The following is a 17,132-nucleotide window of genomic DNA, read 5'->3' as shown; positions in this document are numbered from 1 at the left end:
CCACCGATACTCCACGCTTCTCCACCCTCTTGGCCGCTGTGTCCCCTGCGCTTCTTTTAGAATGCCACTGGGGGAAACCGGAGTAAAACTGGGAGGGGAGTGAGGCAGTAGGAGTAGGGATGATAGTAACAAGGCACAAGTGCGCCCTGTACTACCCTTCACAGATTACGCAACGGGAGGCAGCAAGGGGAAGTAGCGCATGCGCGGACTGCTTTTCAGGCGCCCGGAGAAAGTCGCGCATGTGCAGAGCCCAGAAGGAAAAAAGAAGCGAAGGGGTGACTGGCAGGTTGAGGGCGCTTTAGCTACTGAAGAACCACAGCGGCCAGGGGGCGCGTGCGCAGAGCGCCCGAAGGGGTGGGGCTCTTCCAAGGGGACGGCCTCGCGCGCCCCCTGGCGCGCGCCCGGGGAGAGGAGGGAGCGGGAGGGGGCGGAGAGGAGGGAGGAGGCATGGAGGGCGGGAGGGGGGAGGGGAGCCGGAGCGAGGGAGGGTTTATCGACCGGGCGATTTTGGTTAAAATATTCAAAATGGCGGACGGAGGAGCAGCGAGTCAAGATGAGAGTTCAGCCGCGGCGGCAGCAGCAGCAGGTAATCATTACAGCATTTTACATATTCATATTCATACTCAACCCCGGCTCCTGCTGCCCCCCCCTGCGACTTAGCATAATTTATTAGTACTCAGGATTATTATAATTAACGGCGGGGAGATGGGGGGCCGGGGAGCACGGAACCCCCGCCGGGCGCCGAACGGAGGGGGAAAGAGGCTCGGAGAGGCCAGGCGGAGGGGGAAGACAAGGGGCAAAGGGGGCTGCGATCCACCGCGCTCCTCCTGCCCCAGCCCACCCCGCTGCCGGCTCGCCCGCCCGCCGGCACCGGCCCTCCTTCTCAGCCGGCCGCCGCCGCCGCCGCCTCCTCGCCGCCGAGCCCGAACCCGAGCGGGTCCGCGGCGGGGCCGCGGGGCCGGGGCAGAGGGAGAGGACAATAAAGACATTTTACATATTCATAGCTGCTGGGGCGGCGGGGCGCGGCGGGGCGCGGGCGGGCGACCCGGGCCGGGCGGGCGCGGGTTGGGGGGGGCGTGGAGGGGGAATGGAGGTGGCGGCGAGCACAATGCCGGGGAGGCGGCGGGGCCGGAGCGGACCCCGGCGGCCGGACAGCCGCACGCGTCCTCCCCCCGGGAGCGGGCCGGGGCGGGGGGGCGCTTCCCACCGCGGGGGGCGGCCCGGAGGGCGGCCGGGGGTGCGCCTGTGGAGAGCGCTCTGCCGGCGCCCGAGCCCCGCCGCCGCACCGGGGTCCGAGCGGGGCTGAGCCCGGGGGTCACGGACTCGGGCACCTCGGCCGCGCCCCACTTATCTCCAGTGTAGCGGCCTGACCCGAGCCAGGCCTGCGCTGTAGGTGGGTAGGGGTGAGCGGTCGCGGGCGCTGCGAGGTGGCCTCGGGGCGGAGGGGGTGGGGAGCCCGCGCAGGGGTCCGCTTCTCCCCCTTGGGGGCGGACTGGGTTGAAAGCGGCCCTTGGGGAAAGTTGCCCTCCGAGGGGCAGGTCCTGCCGGGCCGCCCCATGTGCTCCGGGCCAGCGGTAAGGGGTCTCAGTGGGTCCTGGTAAAGCCCCCTGTCCCCGGGCGGCCGTGGATTCCCGAGGGAGTTGGGCTGAAGGTGCTTGGCGCGGTCTGATCTCTGTCTCCCCCTGCCCCTTCCCGGCCCCCCTCCGCCTCTGCGCTTGACCCGGACCGACGGGGCCCGGGGCCCTCGAGGGCCTCTCGCTCCCAGGCCCCAGAAGCGCCCGCAGGCCTTCCAGGAACTCGGATGTAAAGCGCTGCCCTCCTGCCCCTGCCCCAGAGCCGGCTGGGCTGACAAGTTGATAATATTCTTGGTTTCCCCTCTCCGGCTGGGAGTTGGGTAGGGGCGGGGATCCCCCTCCCTGGTTCTGTACTCCTGTTTTCTTGCTGGGTGCCGGGTCCTCTCGATTCTCTGGTTAGCTGAACCTCTCTCATTTGAATAATGTCTAATTCGGGGAGGTTTATATTATTGAAATGGCCGCCTGGCTTTCCCCGCCTCTCATGTTTAGTAATTCAGACCTTTAATAACAGCCACTCACAGCCCAACGCCGTGTTTATATTTTACATTCGCCCCATGTGCTTTTGTGGTTCGATATGATTCTTTTTTTTTTTTCCTTGGCAATCCACAGGGCTCTGAGATCAAACCCAGGCTGTGCTGGGAAGAGAAGGGGGAGAGCTAGGCCTTGGCTCCTCTAGCAGTGGCCTAGGCCTCATGATCTCTGCCGCTTGATTTATTTACTAATAACCAAAATGACTCTCGCCCCCCCACCAACTTCCACACACATACCCCTACTCCGCGGGCAAAACAAACCCTCTTGGGGCCTTAGCAGCGTTCAGACAGCTCCGAGCTAAGCATCAGCTCTGTCGTGTTTTGTTTTCTCTTAAAAAGACTTTCTTAGAGTTTGCCGTAATATTGGGCCTAAGAAAAAAAAATCCATGACTTCTCATTTTCAGAGGCGGATGAAACCTATTTTGGTTTAATACAAATAAATCACTTTGTTTTGGGGCTAGTTCACCCCTGCCCCTTGGCTCCTACCCCCAAGTTAAACACTTTCAGGCTTTGTAAAGGTCTGCAGGATTTGTAGAAACCAGTAGTTTTTTCTAGGAGTTGTAGAATAGGTAGGTATTTTAGAAATTCCAATTAACAGCACTTTCAAAATTCCTCAGTGCTGCCTTCCCTTTTCAGCCTCTTCATTCTAATTTAAAATGGGCTGATATTAATTTTGTGCCATCACTGTCATAGACTTGCTTATTTTAATTGTAGCACTCCTGAAAACAGAAATGGGGTTATGGTTTTTTTTGAGTGTTTGTGTCATGGTTAAATGAGTGAAAATAGAAGAATAAACACAGGCACTGTGTCTACCCTGATCTTGGAACCTACTCCCCTCCCAGCACACCGACCCCGCGTTCTTTAAGTTGCCAGGATTGATTTTATGTTTTATGTAGACTTAGGACATTTGGTCTGTGAAAGGCAGATAAACTTTTGCTATTTAAAGAAATAGTAATTTTGATTTGGTGGCTTTCCCTCGGTAAAGTTTTCTTTCTTTTTAATTTTGTATAGTTCTAATGTGTTTTTATTAAAAACATGGTGTTGCTTCTCATTGGTGGATTTTTAACCCCGGCTAGTAAAGTATCAGAGAAGTGTTGTTTAACACCAATGTGTTTAATCTTTGAAATTATATTAAGGCAGTTGATGGTCATTTGCGAGATACATATTTTGTGGGACATTAATCTTCAGTTTAATTGACAACAAAATTCTAGATTTAATGGGCTAAAAGCAAGCCAATTTCAAATAACCAGTTCTTACTATTCTTTTACCTCCAGTATGCTGGCTCTGAATGCAGCAGGAAAAAAAAAAATCTGTAGCTTTCCTGAGAATGTTCAGGTGAATAACTGCTTCAGAGACCTGAAGCATGAGGTTGGATAGACCAAAAAACAGTAATATGATTTCATGCCTTCAATAGCATATGTGTTTGCACCCGATTCCCAAGATGTGGTCAAACTGATGATGTCATTGAACAGAGGACAAGGTGCAGCTAATTTGATTTATTGTCCCGAGGTGAAGTGTAGCAGTGAAACCTTCTCATAGGAAAACCATTTATCTCAGGACAGTTTCCTTTATAGCTGCAATTTAACCACTACCAAGGCTGTAGATATTTTATCCAAGATGATAAAATGTATGTTGCCTTTTACAAACAAAATTTTTTTTCTTCAGTTTTTGTGATACAGGAAAGGATGACTATTGTTAACTGGCCTTATATTTTGGTTGGCTTTCCATGCTATTGTAAAAATTCATTTCCTCAAATTCTCATTTGGAGACTATGGTTTTAAATAAGTATAATCACAGAAGTGATCCATGAGCATGCTTTAGATAGGTTCTTTATAATCCCCCAAACTCCGGTAAGAAGCTGTGTTTCTTGATTTAATCAGAGCATAGCCTGGGATAAAGGAGAGATCATATTGGCCTTAGTAGCTATTTCAATGAGTAAAGTGAACTTGATGAGGATGAGGGCTGTATATTCTGTTACACTGAAATTATAGTGTTTAAGATAAGGTAGAATACTTACAGTAAAGCGTGTGCTTTGCAAACAGATTTTTAAAAAAATAATTCAGAATTCTTTTTGGATTGTCTTAATTTAGTCTAGACAAGTTGTACATTTTATTTTGATTGATTAGTGATTTTTAAAATTGTTCCACTGTGAGATAGTGATTCCACATATGATTTTTGACCTATTAGATTTTCCTGTCAGACATTTTCCATCATATTTTTAACTAGTTCATCTTAAAGTGATGATTAAAATGTCCTGGGAATGTGGTAGAATTGCTGTGACTTATTCCTAACTCTAACTTGTGAGCCAAGCTTGATAGAGTATTTTAGGTTACTTTTGAGCCTTCATAAGTTTATAACCTGCCTGTCTCCTTTTGTATCTGTCAGGTGGCTTCCCACGAGTTTTCAGAAAACCCATTGTTACTTCCTTCTTAACTTGCCCCATCTAGTAATTATAATGGTACTTATGAATTTAGGTCTTGAAAATTTATGTGACAGCTGACCAAATTATTTTTAATTTCTAAAAGGACCGTTCTTCCAAGCCATTACTGTTCAAGTAATTTTCAACCTCGGCCCCAAACTAATTTCTAATTCCTTTCATTTTGTCATTGTCAAAAATCCCAGTAGTCAAGGAAAAAACAAATAGCGACTATTATTCAGGTTTAAATGGTGTCGTATTCTGCCATATTTTAAATTCACTATTCTCTGCTTTGATAGGCAGTATAAAGAAGAAGGAATAAAATGTGTTTCATTGCTGCATAGGTTGAAGTAATTGTTAATCTGTTATTCATCTGGTCAGTGGATTTTGGAATAAGTTTAGGACTCAATGTTGAATTGCTCTTATAAAGCCACCAAAGATGTTTAAAGGAGCCTTGAATATCTTAAGCAGGTGGTTCTAAAATGACAGAACTGGAAATTTGAATGTTGCCTTTCATAAGTATTTTCCATTAAAAATGAAACATTTAAAATTTCTTGAATCTGTATTGCTTGATCTTGAGTTTAGGTGTGTGGGTTTGTGTGTTTAAGTTGTGTTTTTAAAATTGGTCTCTCACTTTCATGAATGTCTGTTCCTTTGTACTAGGAGGACTATAATATAATGTAGTAGTGATTGCCTTAATGTTATCAGTTATTTTTGTTTTGTTTTTAATGTTGAAAGCCCACAGCTTTAGTCTTCTTTCAAGCACTATTAAAATTAATTTTCTTTTAAAATGCTGGTGTATGACTGTCATTAATTTGCTTTTATACAGGTGTTGGTTCAGTTACAGTTTTTGTGATTAGTAAAGACTTACTATGAAGCCTAATTTTAAGCAGGAATGTGTTTTCCTAATGGAAATGATTGTATTTAGAACTATTTAAATAATTATTGTTTGCAGAACAAGTCACAGACAAAACATGTCTCTTTTTGGCCACCCATGTTCTTGTTTCTTTTGCCTCCTTTAATGTTAAATGCCTGAGCAAACATGTTTATTACTTATTTCTCAAGGAAATCTAATATTAGGTATTAGAGTGTGGATTTGATTGTTATACATCTGCCTTATTTGAGTTTCTGTATCCCTCCTAAATGAATCCTTTCGTCCTTTTCCTCTTTATAGGGAACTCTTTGGGCCAGAATTTTGCTTAATTCTTATCCTGATTGTGTTGCTTAAAAATATCTTTTTGAGTGAAATCAGGGTTGAAAGAGGTAATAATTATGGTTCACGGATTACTTATCCATCTTCTTTTGCTGAATGTTTTTGCACATTGTTGACTTTTTGTAAATAAAGATAGTTGAATAACTTAATAGATTTATATTTCTTCTTAGGAATAAATTGGTTTTATTTTGTACTGAAATATTTCTGACTATGTTCTAAACTGGCAGTGAGCCCTTATAAACTCTTTCGGCGGTAATAGCAATGGAAATAAAAATAGCATGAGTGGAGCCAGTGCTTGACTTACTGATGCATGTACAGTATATTTAGAATTTGGAATATGAGAATTGTCTTGAGTTTCAGAACCTCTGATGTGAAGAAGCTCTGTTTATAGAGTTCTGTGTTTTTACCGCAGGATATTAATTTATTGAGCATTGATAAGATATTTGTACTCAGTGACTGATAAAACGCCTTTGTTTTTGTTTATTTTCCCAGTTAAGCAAATACTCAAGTTTTCAGTGTTGCCTAGATTTTGCAGATAGGCCTAGCAATGAGCAAAAGAAAAATCAGCAAGCCTCTAGATTTATCATTCTTTTTAAAAGTACTATCCAGGAAACTAGATATTCATCCAGAAGGGGATACATAATACTAATTTTTAAAATGACAGCGTGAAGCACCAAACTTAGCTCAGTGTGAATGTTGGTAGTAGATTTACTCAGCCTGTGATATTGAAAGTCCTTGCAAGTACAGTTTAATTTGTCACATGATTTATTTCATAATTCTCTGTGTAACTTTATTGGTTTTTTATGTTGGAGTCATAGCTCTAGTATATAAAGTTAAATCATTAAGTTGGTAAAGTAATAAAAATTATGGGTAGGCCTTTTTTTCTTTGGACTGGTGAGCTTTCTCATTGCAACAGAAGGTATAAACAGGAATGGCTAGGAAGTGAACATTTTGTTGTGTATGTTAAACAGCTCAATTGTTTTTGGGACTTCCCTGGCCATCCACTGGTTGAGACTCTGAGCTTCCAAGGCAGGGAGCGAGGGTTTGATCCCTGGTTAGGGAACTAAGATCCCACATGCCAAAAAACAAAACAAAACAGCTCAGTTGTTTTTAACACGTGGTCATCTCCTCCAGAAACGGAGTTGTACTGACTAGCTTTCCAATCTGCAGAGTGAATATATTTTTTAGAGAAAAGTGACTTAGCTATTTTCTTGTTTTAGTATACTTATTTTAATAGTCTGCTTAGTGAAAAAATGCTTTTTTTTTTTGCTGATTCATACTGCAGTAGGCAAGTATATTTTAATCAACCTTTTAAAAATAATTATTTAAACATTTCTTAGCTTGCAAAAAAAAATCTGCTGCTTTGTACGTGGTCCCTATGCCAGTTGTCTTTGGGGCTAACAAGGGAATATAAGACTTTGCTGTGGAAGACTGCTGTGGCATTTACTTAGCAGGGAAAAATTTTAAAGCAGTGTATATACAGTTGGCCCTCCACATTGGTGAGTTTGGTATCCGTGAATTCAACCAACTGCAGATCGAAAATATCGGAAAGAAATATTCCAGAAAGCTCCAAAAAGCAAAGCTTGAATTTGTTGTACCTGGCAACTATTTACTTAGCATTTACATTATATTCAGTATTATAACTAATCTAAAGATGATTTAAAGTATGTAAGAGGATAGGCATAAGTTATATGCAAATATAACACCCTCTTATATAAGGAACTTGAGCATCCCTGGGTTTTGGTATCCTTGAAGATTCTGGAACCAATCACCTGTGGTTACCAAGGGATAATTGTAATTACATATTAAAATTTATAATAGATAATAATGATCAGAGTAGAAATCAAAGTGTGTCCAAGTGTGTAGGAACCAAAGCATCCTAGAACTGTTGTAGCTGGAAGGTAATTTAGATACAATCTATCCTAAAACCTTTACAGATGAGGAGGCATTATTCACAGGCGGTTTAGTGACTTGCCCACAGTCTCTTCACTATTGAGTAATGGACGAGAACACAAGACTTTCTAGTCTCCTCCTCCCCATGCCCCCATCTCTCCCTCTACCACATTGCTGCTAGTCAGAGCAGACTTTTAGTAGAAGGTGAGATTTTTAAGCTGAATTTAAAAGGGTGAAAAGAATTTAGAGGAATGGGAAGACATTGCCAGGGAGGTTGTGTTCAAGATTGTGCTGTATACGTAAAAACTGAGGTATTCTATGTGCAGGGAGGCCATTGGAGGTTTTTGAAGTAAGGAATCCTATGACAAAAGCGGTCAGTGTTCTAGGATTAATATGGTGGTGTGCAAGTTGATTTGAAATAGGAAGGGAGACATTGGATCCATGGAAACCAGTATATAAAAATTAAGGTATGTGGTTTGTTGACTAATTGCTTTAAGCTATAGAGATACAAACATAATAAGACAATTACTGGACCTGAAGAGGCTTTCACTCTAACAATGATGTAATGAAAATAGATAATCCATAGTAAGGATGTTGAGAATGTTGTCCAGTTACATCACACAGAATAAGGACCTTTGGGAGAAATTCTTGCCTAGTCTTTACAGTAAGAACTCTCTTATTTCTGACCAATGGTTTTGTTTTTAGTCTTCTGGACACTGAACTAATTGACTTTATTTCCTTTTCAAATCAAACTACAGTGTTTAGACCAAATTATTAATCTGAAAGTTTAGATAGGCAATTATGGTATCCATAATTTTTCTTAGCCTCATTCCCAGTTCCATTTTAGGTCCTTAATGTTTTGTTTTGCATTTGTTTTATTGCTTCCATCTTTAAACTCCTGTTATTTTGTCTTTTATGTGGGCTACGTTATATCCTTTCTGGAGCAAGGCAGGTATAAATACAATAAAATTACTGTAACCATGACATAATGATACTGTGTGTATTTTTATAGTCCCTTGAAATTTATAGCAGCACTCTCATTTTCATTAACTCATTTGCTCCTTTCAGGAAATATTATTATGCCCATTTTATTTTTGAGTAAAATGAAGCCCAGATTAAGTGACTTTCCCAAGGTTATGTGCTTAATGAGCACAGAATGTGTTTGGGGAATAGCAAGACTTCTAGGTTAGCTATTACTGAGGCTGCATATTGGAGAGTGGTGGAAGGCAGGTTGGGACTCTGTTCTGGAGAGCTCTGAATGCTGTGGGTTGGTGATGCAGGAGTTTGGATTTCATTTGCTTGGCAGTAAGGAATCACTGAAGTTTTTTGCTCTGGACCAAGGAGCCATAATCAAAGTCCTTAAAGTGTTTAGCAGCTAATTAGAGTCAAAGAGGATAGCAGGATTTTGAGCTTAGATTATCAAAAGCAGTGCCATGAACAGAAGTAGGGGAGTTGGAAGACGGAACCGTTTGGGGGAATAGGCGATGAATTCAATTGTAGACCTGTCGTTTGAGACATGATTGGGTGGCTCTTATGAGGTTGCAAGTTTATTGTGAAAATCAAGAAAGTTTTACTGGATTAAATGTGTGATAAACATACAAATAATAGGATTGAGATTTATGCTCATGCCACTTTGAGTGTGGACTGAGCATTGAGTCTGAACATTGTAAATTCTAGGCATCTCATTTTGGCTTTGACACTGGCTTCAATAGTTGTTTCAACAATAAGATGGTGATAATACCATTGTTACAGGGATGCTGTGGGGAATAACAAATTGATAGCAGAAGCATTTTTAAAGTACTGTAATAGTTTTTCTTACATGAGCACAAGAGTAGAATCAGCAATTTTATTACTTGTGCTGCTGTAGAGAGGGAGAAGCTTTAGCTTTTAGATTGATTCTGTGGGACACCATACTGCAGGTTGTACATTTCCATGTGCAGCCAGCACCTGGGGAGAGGGAGGTACACCCCAATACTCTTGAAAACTACACAATGGAGGTATTGCATTGTGGCAAACATAAACTTGTCCTTGATTTCAGGGCATTCTCTTATCTCACACCCATCCCTGCCTATGCATTCTTATCTTTTACTACTTCCTTAAATAGCATGACTCAACAATTCCACCAGGAAGTCCCCTTATAGGCCCACCACAAACAGTTTCTTTTATCAGGTTTTAAGTTTTTTAAAAATCGCCGTAAAACTTTGTGTTGAAGAGCTGTTCTGGGAGGGTGGCTATATTTATTCTGAAGCGTGGGCTCTCCTCTCCTCTCCCACTTCACAGTTCTGTCATATGACCTGAAAGTAAGCCCACTGTTTTGGTCAGTCTGGTGTTTGGGATGCTCTGTGAGAACCTTTGCTCACAGGCTCACACTGTCCCCTCCCTTGGAATGTCGTGGTATGTGGTGTGGTATAGTGAAAGTGGCACTTGGAGTTGGGAGACCTGGGTTCCCCCAGGTGACTGGGACAAATTACTTCACCACTGATTTTTTTCTTCTTCTTCTTTTACATTTGTAAATACGAGAGTTTTCAAACAAAAGGCCATTGGAGTTCTTTTCAAAATGAATTTTAGGCAGAAGCTTAATGTTAAAAGGTAAGAGTGGAGCTGTTCTGATTGAGATGGGCACAGGGGCAGTGAAAGCATCCTCCCTCTACTCTCCACAGTGGCCCTTAAGACCCTTCCACAGGATCCTTAGGACTCCTGCTGGGTGCACTGTTTGAAAACAGTTATCCTTATTTATCATACGGGACCTATCTGTCCTTTAGTCTATCTCCACAAATAGCTGATCTCTCAAGCCTGTGCTTCTGTCCTACTTTGTCTGAATTTAGCACTTAATTTGTGTTCATTTAGCTAATTCAGCACTTCATTATACACAGTCTTATTTTTTTCTCTAATTGAGTTATATAAGTAAATCTTGTCTCCTCCTAAGAGCCTTGAGAGCAGGAGCACACTGCCAGGGACAGAGTGGACATTTAGCAAATGATGCTTGATTGATTAAATTAGGAGTTCTCAATCTTTGCTGGGATAAGACTTGTCCATGGAACTTTTTCAGCATGCAGAGGCCCAGACCTTACCACCTGAGTTTCTAATAAAAGTAGAGGTCTGGTCATCCATAGTTTTAAAAAGTTTGTAAAAAATGATTCAGTAGCATTGAATGATTGCTTGTTGCATTTCAAAATTATTGCTTACAGTATCTTCAACTTCTCAATGCACCGTAAAGGCTCCACAGTGGAAAGACAAACAGAGAACTAGGAAACTTGGATCCTTATTCTGTTTGTAGCATTATCTAGCTTTATGATGTTGAACAAATCACTTGACTTTTCTGGCCCATAGGATTCTAAATTGACAAATTATGTTTTATTTTCATACTTTGTTTTTCTTTTTAAGCTGTGGCGTTCTTCAAAACATGTTTTTGGGTGAAAACCAGTAAACACAACAGATACTTTGAGTAGCTTGGCTTCCATCTGAATACCATTTTAATAGACGTATTAAGAATACAGAACATGATAGGCTTGATCCTAACTCAGCAGCAGAGCTAAAACATATGGGGAGTCTGAAATGGTAGTATTTAGATTTTAAACTTGAAACATCTTACTAGAATGTGAATGAGCAAGAACAGTAAGCTAATCAGGAACTGTAATATGTGAGCATGAACTGGATTGTAATTAACCAACCTGACTGGTCCTTCTGCATTCATTTAATTCAATAAATATAGAGCTTTCTTCTATTCCTTGCCATGCACCCAGCACTGGAGAAAGAGTAGTGAATAAGACAGATACTGTCTCTGTCCTCTCAAAGCTTACAGCATTTGGGCAAGTCATACATTAAATAACGCTGTTCACAGTTAATTGAGTAAAATATGGGAGATTCAGAATACTCTGAATAAGATGAGGACATAAGCGTAAGATAGGGACACCTAATCTGGACAAAAGGATTTAGGATGGGCTTCTGAGGAAGCAGTGTTTTCACTGAGACATGAAGGGTGACTGAAAGTTAACAGTTCAAGTCTGGGAGTAGGAAGTGCGGTTGAAAATGTTGCAAAGGGAGCAACATATACATAATTCTTGAAACAGTGAAAATGCGGCACTTTCAAGGAACTGAAGTTCGGCCTGGCTGGTCCAGGAAGAGTAAGATTTAGCTGTAGAGCTGAAGATGATTTCCAAATTATGAGGCTATTTTCATGATCTTTGTCATTTTTTAGTGGCCAAATACACAGGCAAAATTTGTGGAAGAGATTCCATAACTTCTAACAAATGTATTAATTTCTAGTGATAACAGTAATAAATAATGTTTACCACGTCTTTGTGCCAGTTACTAAGCTTTACATGCGTTTTCATATTAATCTTCACAATGACCCCATGAAGTGTGTACAGGTGTCATCCTCTTCATCTTTCAGGTGAGAAAACTATACAGTGTAAAGAGGCTAAGTGGTGCACCTAAGTCTCTGACCTGTTTGGTATAGCTGTATGCAATTAAGAGCATTACTATGCTCTTAACCATTAACTTCTGCTTCCAGTCAAGTTGAATGATGAACTATTTAGCAACTATTTCTGAGTTTATCCTTAGTGCTCTTATGCAGTTCCCAGTTCCATATTGTGTGGTCTAGAATCAGTGGTGCACTCATCTCCATCTTGCAGTTTGGGGAGATGGACAATTGATTAGCAGATTTAATATTAACCTAGCTTTCAAGCATACCCAGTTGTTGATTATAAAAATATTTTGAAGCTGTTTGTATATAGATTGCTGATTCTGGTAATCCATAAATCCTGAACATTTTGGAATTATATTTTAAACAAGCTACTTGCCGATGTTAACATCCAGATAATTTTCATTTGGGGCATCATTTATTTTTTTTGTTGTTGGCTAGATAGGAAATTAGGACGTGTGTAAAATATTTTAATGTTTCTCAAATGAGTTGTGACTTAAAATTGATACGCTGGCAAGTACTGGGGATTTGTTTACTACTCCCCTTCCCCCCACCAAGCTGTAATTAAGCCAGCTTTCAGTTGAAGAAACATGACAGTTGATTATTGTTTCTGATAAGTTAGTCCTTTAATGGCATTGGTATTCCCTATCATATACACCCTGCTTAATCCTTCCCTGTATCACCCTGTTTATTGTTACAGTGTTTGTGTCTGAAACATTTTTCTTTACACCACGGTGCAGAGGTACTTCCCTCTGAGTGCTTCTTCATGCAGTCAGCCAAGAAGTCTGTTTTGGCCGACTGTAATATATATTAACCCATATGCCAATCACAGTTAGGAAGGAATTGGTGAAAATCCTCTGATGTTATGAGAGACATTGTAAACATCACAGAAGCCTGAGAAGACAAGTTAACAATTTTATGAGTATTCCTGGAAGAAATCATGGTGTGATTTCAGAGGATTAGACTGTAGTGTCAGAGCCATTGCCAGTTCCATGATGCTGGAATCACATCTTAATAGTTCCATCCTGCTATAAGACCCAGTATGGTGCTGATTCAGTGATTGAACCCCTTTCCTGGAATGCTCCTGTTGGTGTGCAGACCCGTGTACCCTAATTAGATGCACAGTGCATCCACATCCATGCTCATACCCCAGGTGTGCCTGCCCCTCTCATGTATGTGTACATAATGTAAAAAGGAGGGACTTCCCTCGTGGTGCAGTGGTTTAGAATCCCCCTGCCAATGCAGGGGACAGGGGTTTGAGCCCTGGCCCAGGAAAATCCCACCTGCCATGGGACAGCTAAGCCCGTGCACCAGAACTCCGTGCTCTAGAGCCCACGAACCACAACTACTGAGCCCATGCACCACAACTACTGAAGCCCGCATGCCTAGAGCCCATGCTCTGCAGCAAGAGAAGCCACTGCAATGAGAAGCCTGCACACTGCAACGAAGAGTAGCCCCCGCTCACCGCAACTAGAGAAAGCCCGCGTGCAGCAATGAAGACCCAACACAGCCATAAATAAATTGATTAAAAAAGAAAAAAAAGGAGTCAGTGTACATCCTACTTTTTTTTTTTAAACATGGTTCCCTATTTAAGATTTACCCAGGTAAATAAACAGTCCTTTTTATTTGCTAGGCACAACCTCTGAGTAATTTCAAGGCTAATCTTTTTTTTTTTTTTTTAAGATCTTTTAACTTTATTTAGTTGAGTGACTTCTAGTGGCATAAATAACAAGCGATAGCATGATGGTTGAATTATTACTCACAGTGGCTGTAGCTGATCAAGGTTGAGTCGTCTTAGGTTAGTCAAAGAGGCCCAGTGAAGTCACTGGAGGGGCAGTTTTCACCTTGTCTTATAAAACTGGAAAATATTGACATGTCTGCAGGTTTCAGTTCTTCAAAAACTAACCTAACCTGCCTTTTTACCTAATAATTTTTCACAAATATCCTTCCACACCTTACCTTATCCTTTTTAATGGTTACACATTATTTTATTGTATTGATGGACACGCCTATTTACTTGTTCTTTTTTGGTGTATGTTAGATTTTTTCCATAGTTGTAGATACAGTATTCTGTTTTGTTTTTTTAAAGATAAATCATTAGGAATAGAATTGTAACATAAAAAAATTACACACTTAAAAATTTTGTACATGTCAGATTGCCCTTGAGAGAGGTACCATTCTATATTTTTACCTATACTACATATTTTATGTACAATATTTAATAGTATCAATTTCCCTGCAGTGTCTCTTTTAAATTTTTGATATGTTGATAGATGAAACATTGTTTTAATTTTCATAGTTTTGCTCTAAGTCGAACATCTTATTACATTTTTTTCTGTATATTTTTCAAATGTAATGTAAAACTGATTTACTTGTTTTTTATATTATAGGAAATTTTATTATGCATTATCGCTTTTTTTTTAAACATCTTTATTGGAGTATAATTGCTTTACAGTGGTGTGTTAGTTTCTGCTTTATAACAAAGTGAATCAGCTATACATATACATATATCCCCATATCTCCTCCCTCTTGCATCTCCCTGCCTCCCACCCTCCCTATCCCACCCCTCTAGGTGGTCACAAAGCACCGAGCTGATCTCCCTGTGCTATGCGGCTGCTTCCCACTAGCTATCTATTTTACATTTGGTAGTGTATATATGTCCATTCCACTCTCTCACTTCGTCTCAGCTTACCCTTCCCCCTCCCCGTGTCCTCAAGTCCATTCTCTACATCTGTGTCTTTATTCCTGTCCTGCCCCTAGGTTCTCCATAACCTTTTTTTTTAAGATTCCATATATATGTATTAGCATACGATATTTGTTTTTCTCTTTCTGACTTACTTCATTCACTCTGTATGACAGTCTCTTAAGTCCATCTACCTCACTACAAATAACTCAGTTTCGTTTCTTTTTATGGCTAATATTCCATTGTATATGTGTGCCACATATTCTTTATCCATTCATCTGTCGATGGACACTTAGGTTGCTTCCATGTCCTGGCTATTGTAATTAGAGCTGCAGTGAACATTGTGGTACATGACTCTTTCTGAATTATGGTTTTCTCAGGGTATATGCCCTGAGAAAGTAGTGGGATTGCTGGGTTGTATGGTAGTTCGATTTTTAGTTTTTTAAGGAACCTCCATACGGTTCTCCATAGTGGCTGTATCAATATACATTCCCACCAACAGTGCAGGAGGGTTCCCTTTTCTCCACACCCTCTCCAGCATCTGTTGTTTGTAGATTTTTTGATGATGGCCATTCTGACTGGTGTGAGGTGATACCTCATTGTAGTTTTGATTTGCATTTCTCTAATAATTAATGATAAAACAGTGATTTCTCTCACTTGTTGTATTATACTAGTTCTGGCCCTTTCATGAAAATGTATAACTTCTTAAATATTCTCTTTCCATGAGTAGCCCCCCCGCAATTAATTCCCATACCTCTTTTGAATAGCAGTTTAGGGACGAGAATATAGCTGGGGTCTACCCTGGGAACACTTAAACATTCCCTCAGCCTCCACCATGTCCTCCAAACATGCACAGTCTGAGTTAGATACCTCTCCTCTGTTTCTGTAGATCCTATTCTGGCATCTAAGTTACTACTTTTAGTTATGGGTTAACTTGTTTCTCTTTTTTATAATAGCTTAATCTCTGTGCCTCAGGGACTACATTTCATCCCTGACATTTAACACATGCTTGCTATGTATTTGATACTCAACAAATATTTATTGAATGATGTTTTTGATTCTCAGATTTTTTTCTAGCAATATACCTTTAATAGCAGAGGAGAATGAACTTGTATCCTGAGAGAACCTGGGAAAAACTGTGGTGGCCCATATAATTTAAAATTATTAGCTATGAATTCTTTATTCTTTTTCGTTATATATTGGTGATTGTTTTATATATCAAATATTTTAAATTAGCTTTTCAGTAAAATTTACTTTCCAGGAAGACAAGCATGTTTATCCTATGGCTTCAAGTACTCTACCAGAGATCCTTGGCAAATCAGTCTCCTGATAGAGGAAGCACATATGAAGCGAAAAGAGCATCAGCTCTGGAAGCAGACAGACTTGGGTTTGAATGCTGGCTTTGCCGCCTACTGGCTGTGGGCCACTGGGCTAGTTATTTAGCCTCTTTGTAGTACTTTACAGAATAATCTATTTCATTTAACAAGTTTATTCATAGTAGATATTTATTGAATGCCTACAATTTGCAAGGCATTGTGCTGTTTGTCAAGTTTGTGATTGTAACAGTCATACTGCTTGCCTTCATGGAGCATCCAGCGTGCCAAAGTTCTCTTCCATGTGACAATTGCATTTACCCTCCTTCCCCTGGATCTGTTGCTGATTTCCCATCCACTTATCAGTGCTTCAGCAACAACCAGATCTTACTTATCTGGAACCAGCTGGTTTGCAGACTAGCCATAGTTTATAAGAAATAGTACATTTTTGAAAGAATGAGAAATGATCAGCAAAAACATCTACATATATTCTGTGTGATATCTCATTGACCCCTGCCTGGTGCTAGATGTATGTACCCCCTTGATAGTCAGATGCTTTACTGGCAGCTGTCTATTAGCTGTTCGTTCATAGAGAGGGAATAGTTGCAGGTCATCTGTGGTGCTGTGGTCCTGGAGAGCAGAGCTATGCCTTGCCTTTGCACAAAAATGTTTCTTTTAACAGAAGGGAATTTTTTACTCTGCCTGCTCTTAAGACATTTTAATTTTTAATCAGGTATTTGGGAGGACAGGGGTGAAGAAGGAATGGAAAGATAATGCAGATTGGGAAGTCTAGGAATTTATTCACTACCTACGAACGTGGAACTTAAAATCATTTCAGTGCTAGATTGAACTGGGGTCTAACCTCCCAGCAAGCTTGGAGTTTTCTGGGGTTTGAGGAACAGGGTATTTCAGGAGGCTGACAATGAGGAGGAAGGTAATTTAACTTCTGAGTGGAGATGGCTCAACAGTGTTATGTGTGAGCCCCAGTTGACATACAGCAGTGACATCATTGTAGAGTCCCTTGGTTGCTAGGAAAGATGACAGTGACCTTGAAGGAAAGAGGCTGTCTAGCAAAAACATGATCTTG

General features: G+C 41.1%; 1 protein-coding gene across 5 annotated transcripts in view; it reads left to right on the top strand.

Moving 5' to 3' along the window:
* The first annotated feature begins 512 nt into the window (after positions 1–512).
* Positions 513–17,132, top strand: part of POU2F1 (POU class 2 homeobox 1) — a 191,029-nt gene continuing 174,409 nt past the window's right edge. For all 5 annotated transcript variants that reach the window (XM_073804711.1, XM_073804723.1, XM_019952709.3 and 2 more), the window contains exon 1: positions 513–586. In XM_073804711.1, the coding sequence (XP_073660812.1) occupies positions 526–586 (61 nt within the window). In that variant the 5' untranslated portion in view covers positions 513–525. The remainder of the gene's footprint in view (positions 587–17,132) is intronic.

This window comes from Tursiops truncatus, chromosome 1 (genome assembly GCF_011762595.2).
Source record: "Tursiops truncatus isolate mTurTru1 chromosome 1, mTurTru1.mat.Y, whole genome shotgun sequence".
Taxonomy (NCBI): Eukaryota; Metazoa; Chordata; class Mammalia; order Artiodactyla; family Delphinidae; genus Tursiops; species Tursiops truncatus.
Note: the sequence above shows the minus strand (reverse complement) of the source record. Positions and strands in the feature narration are given on the sequence as shown.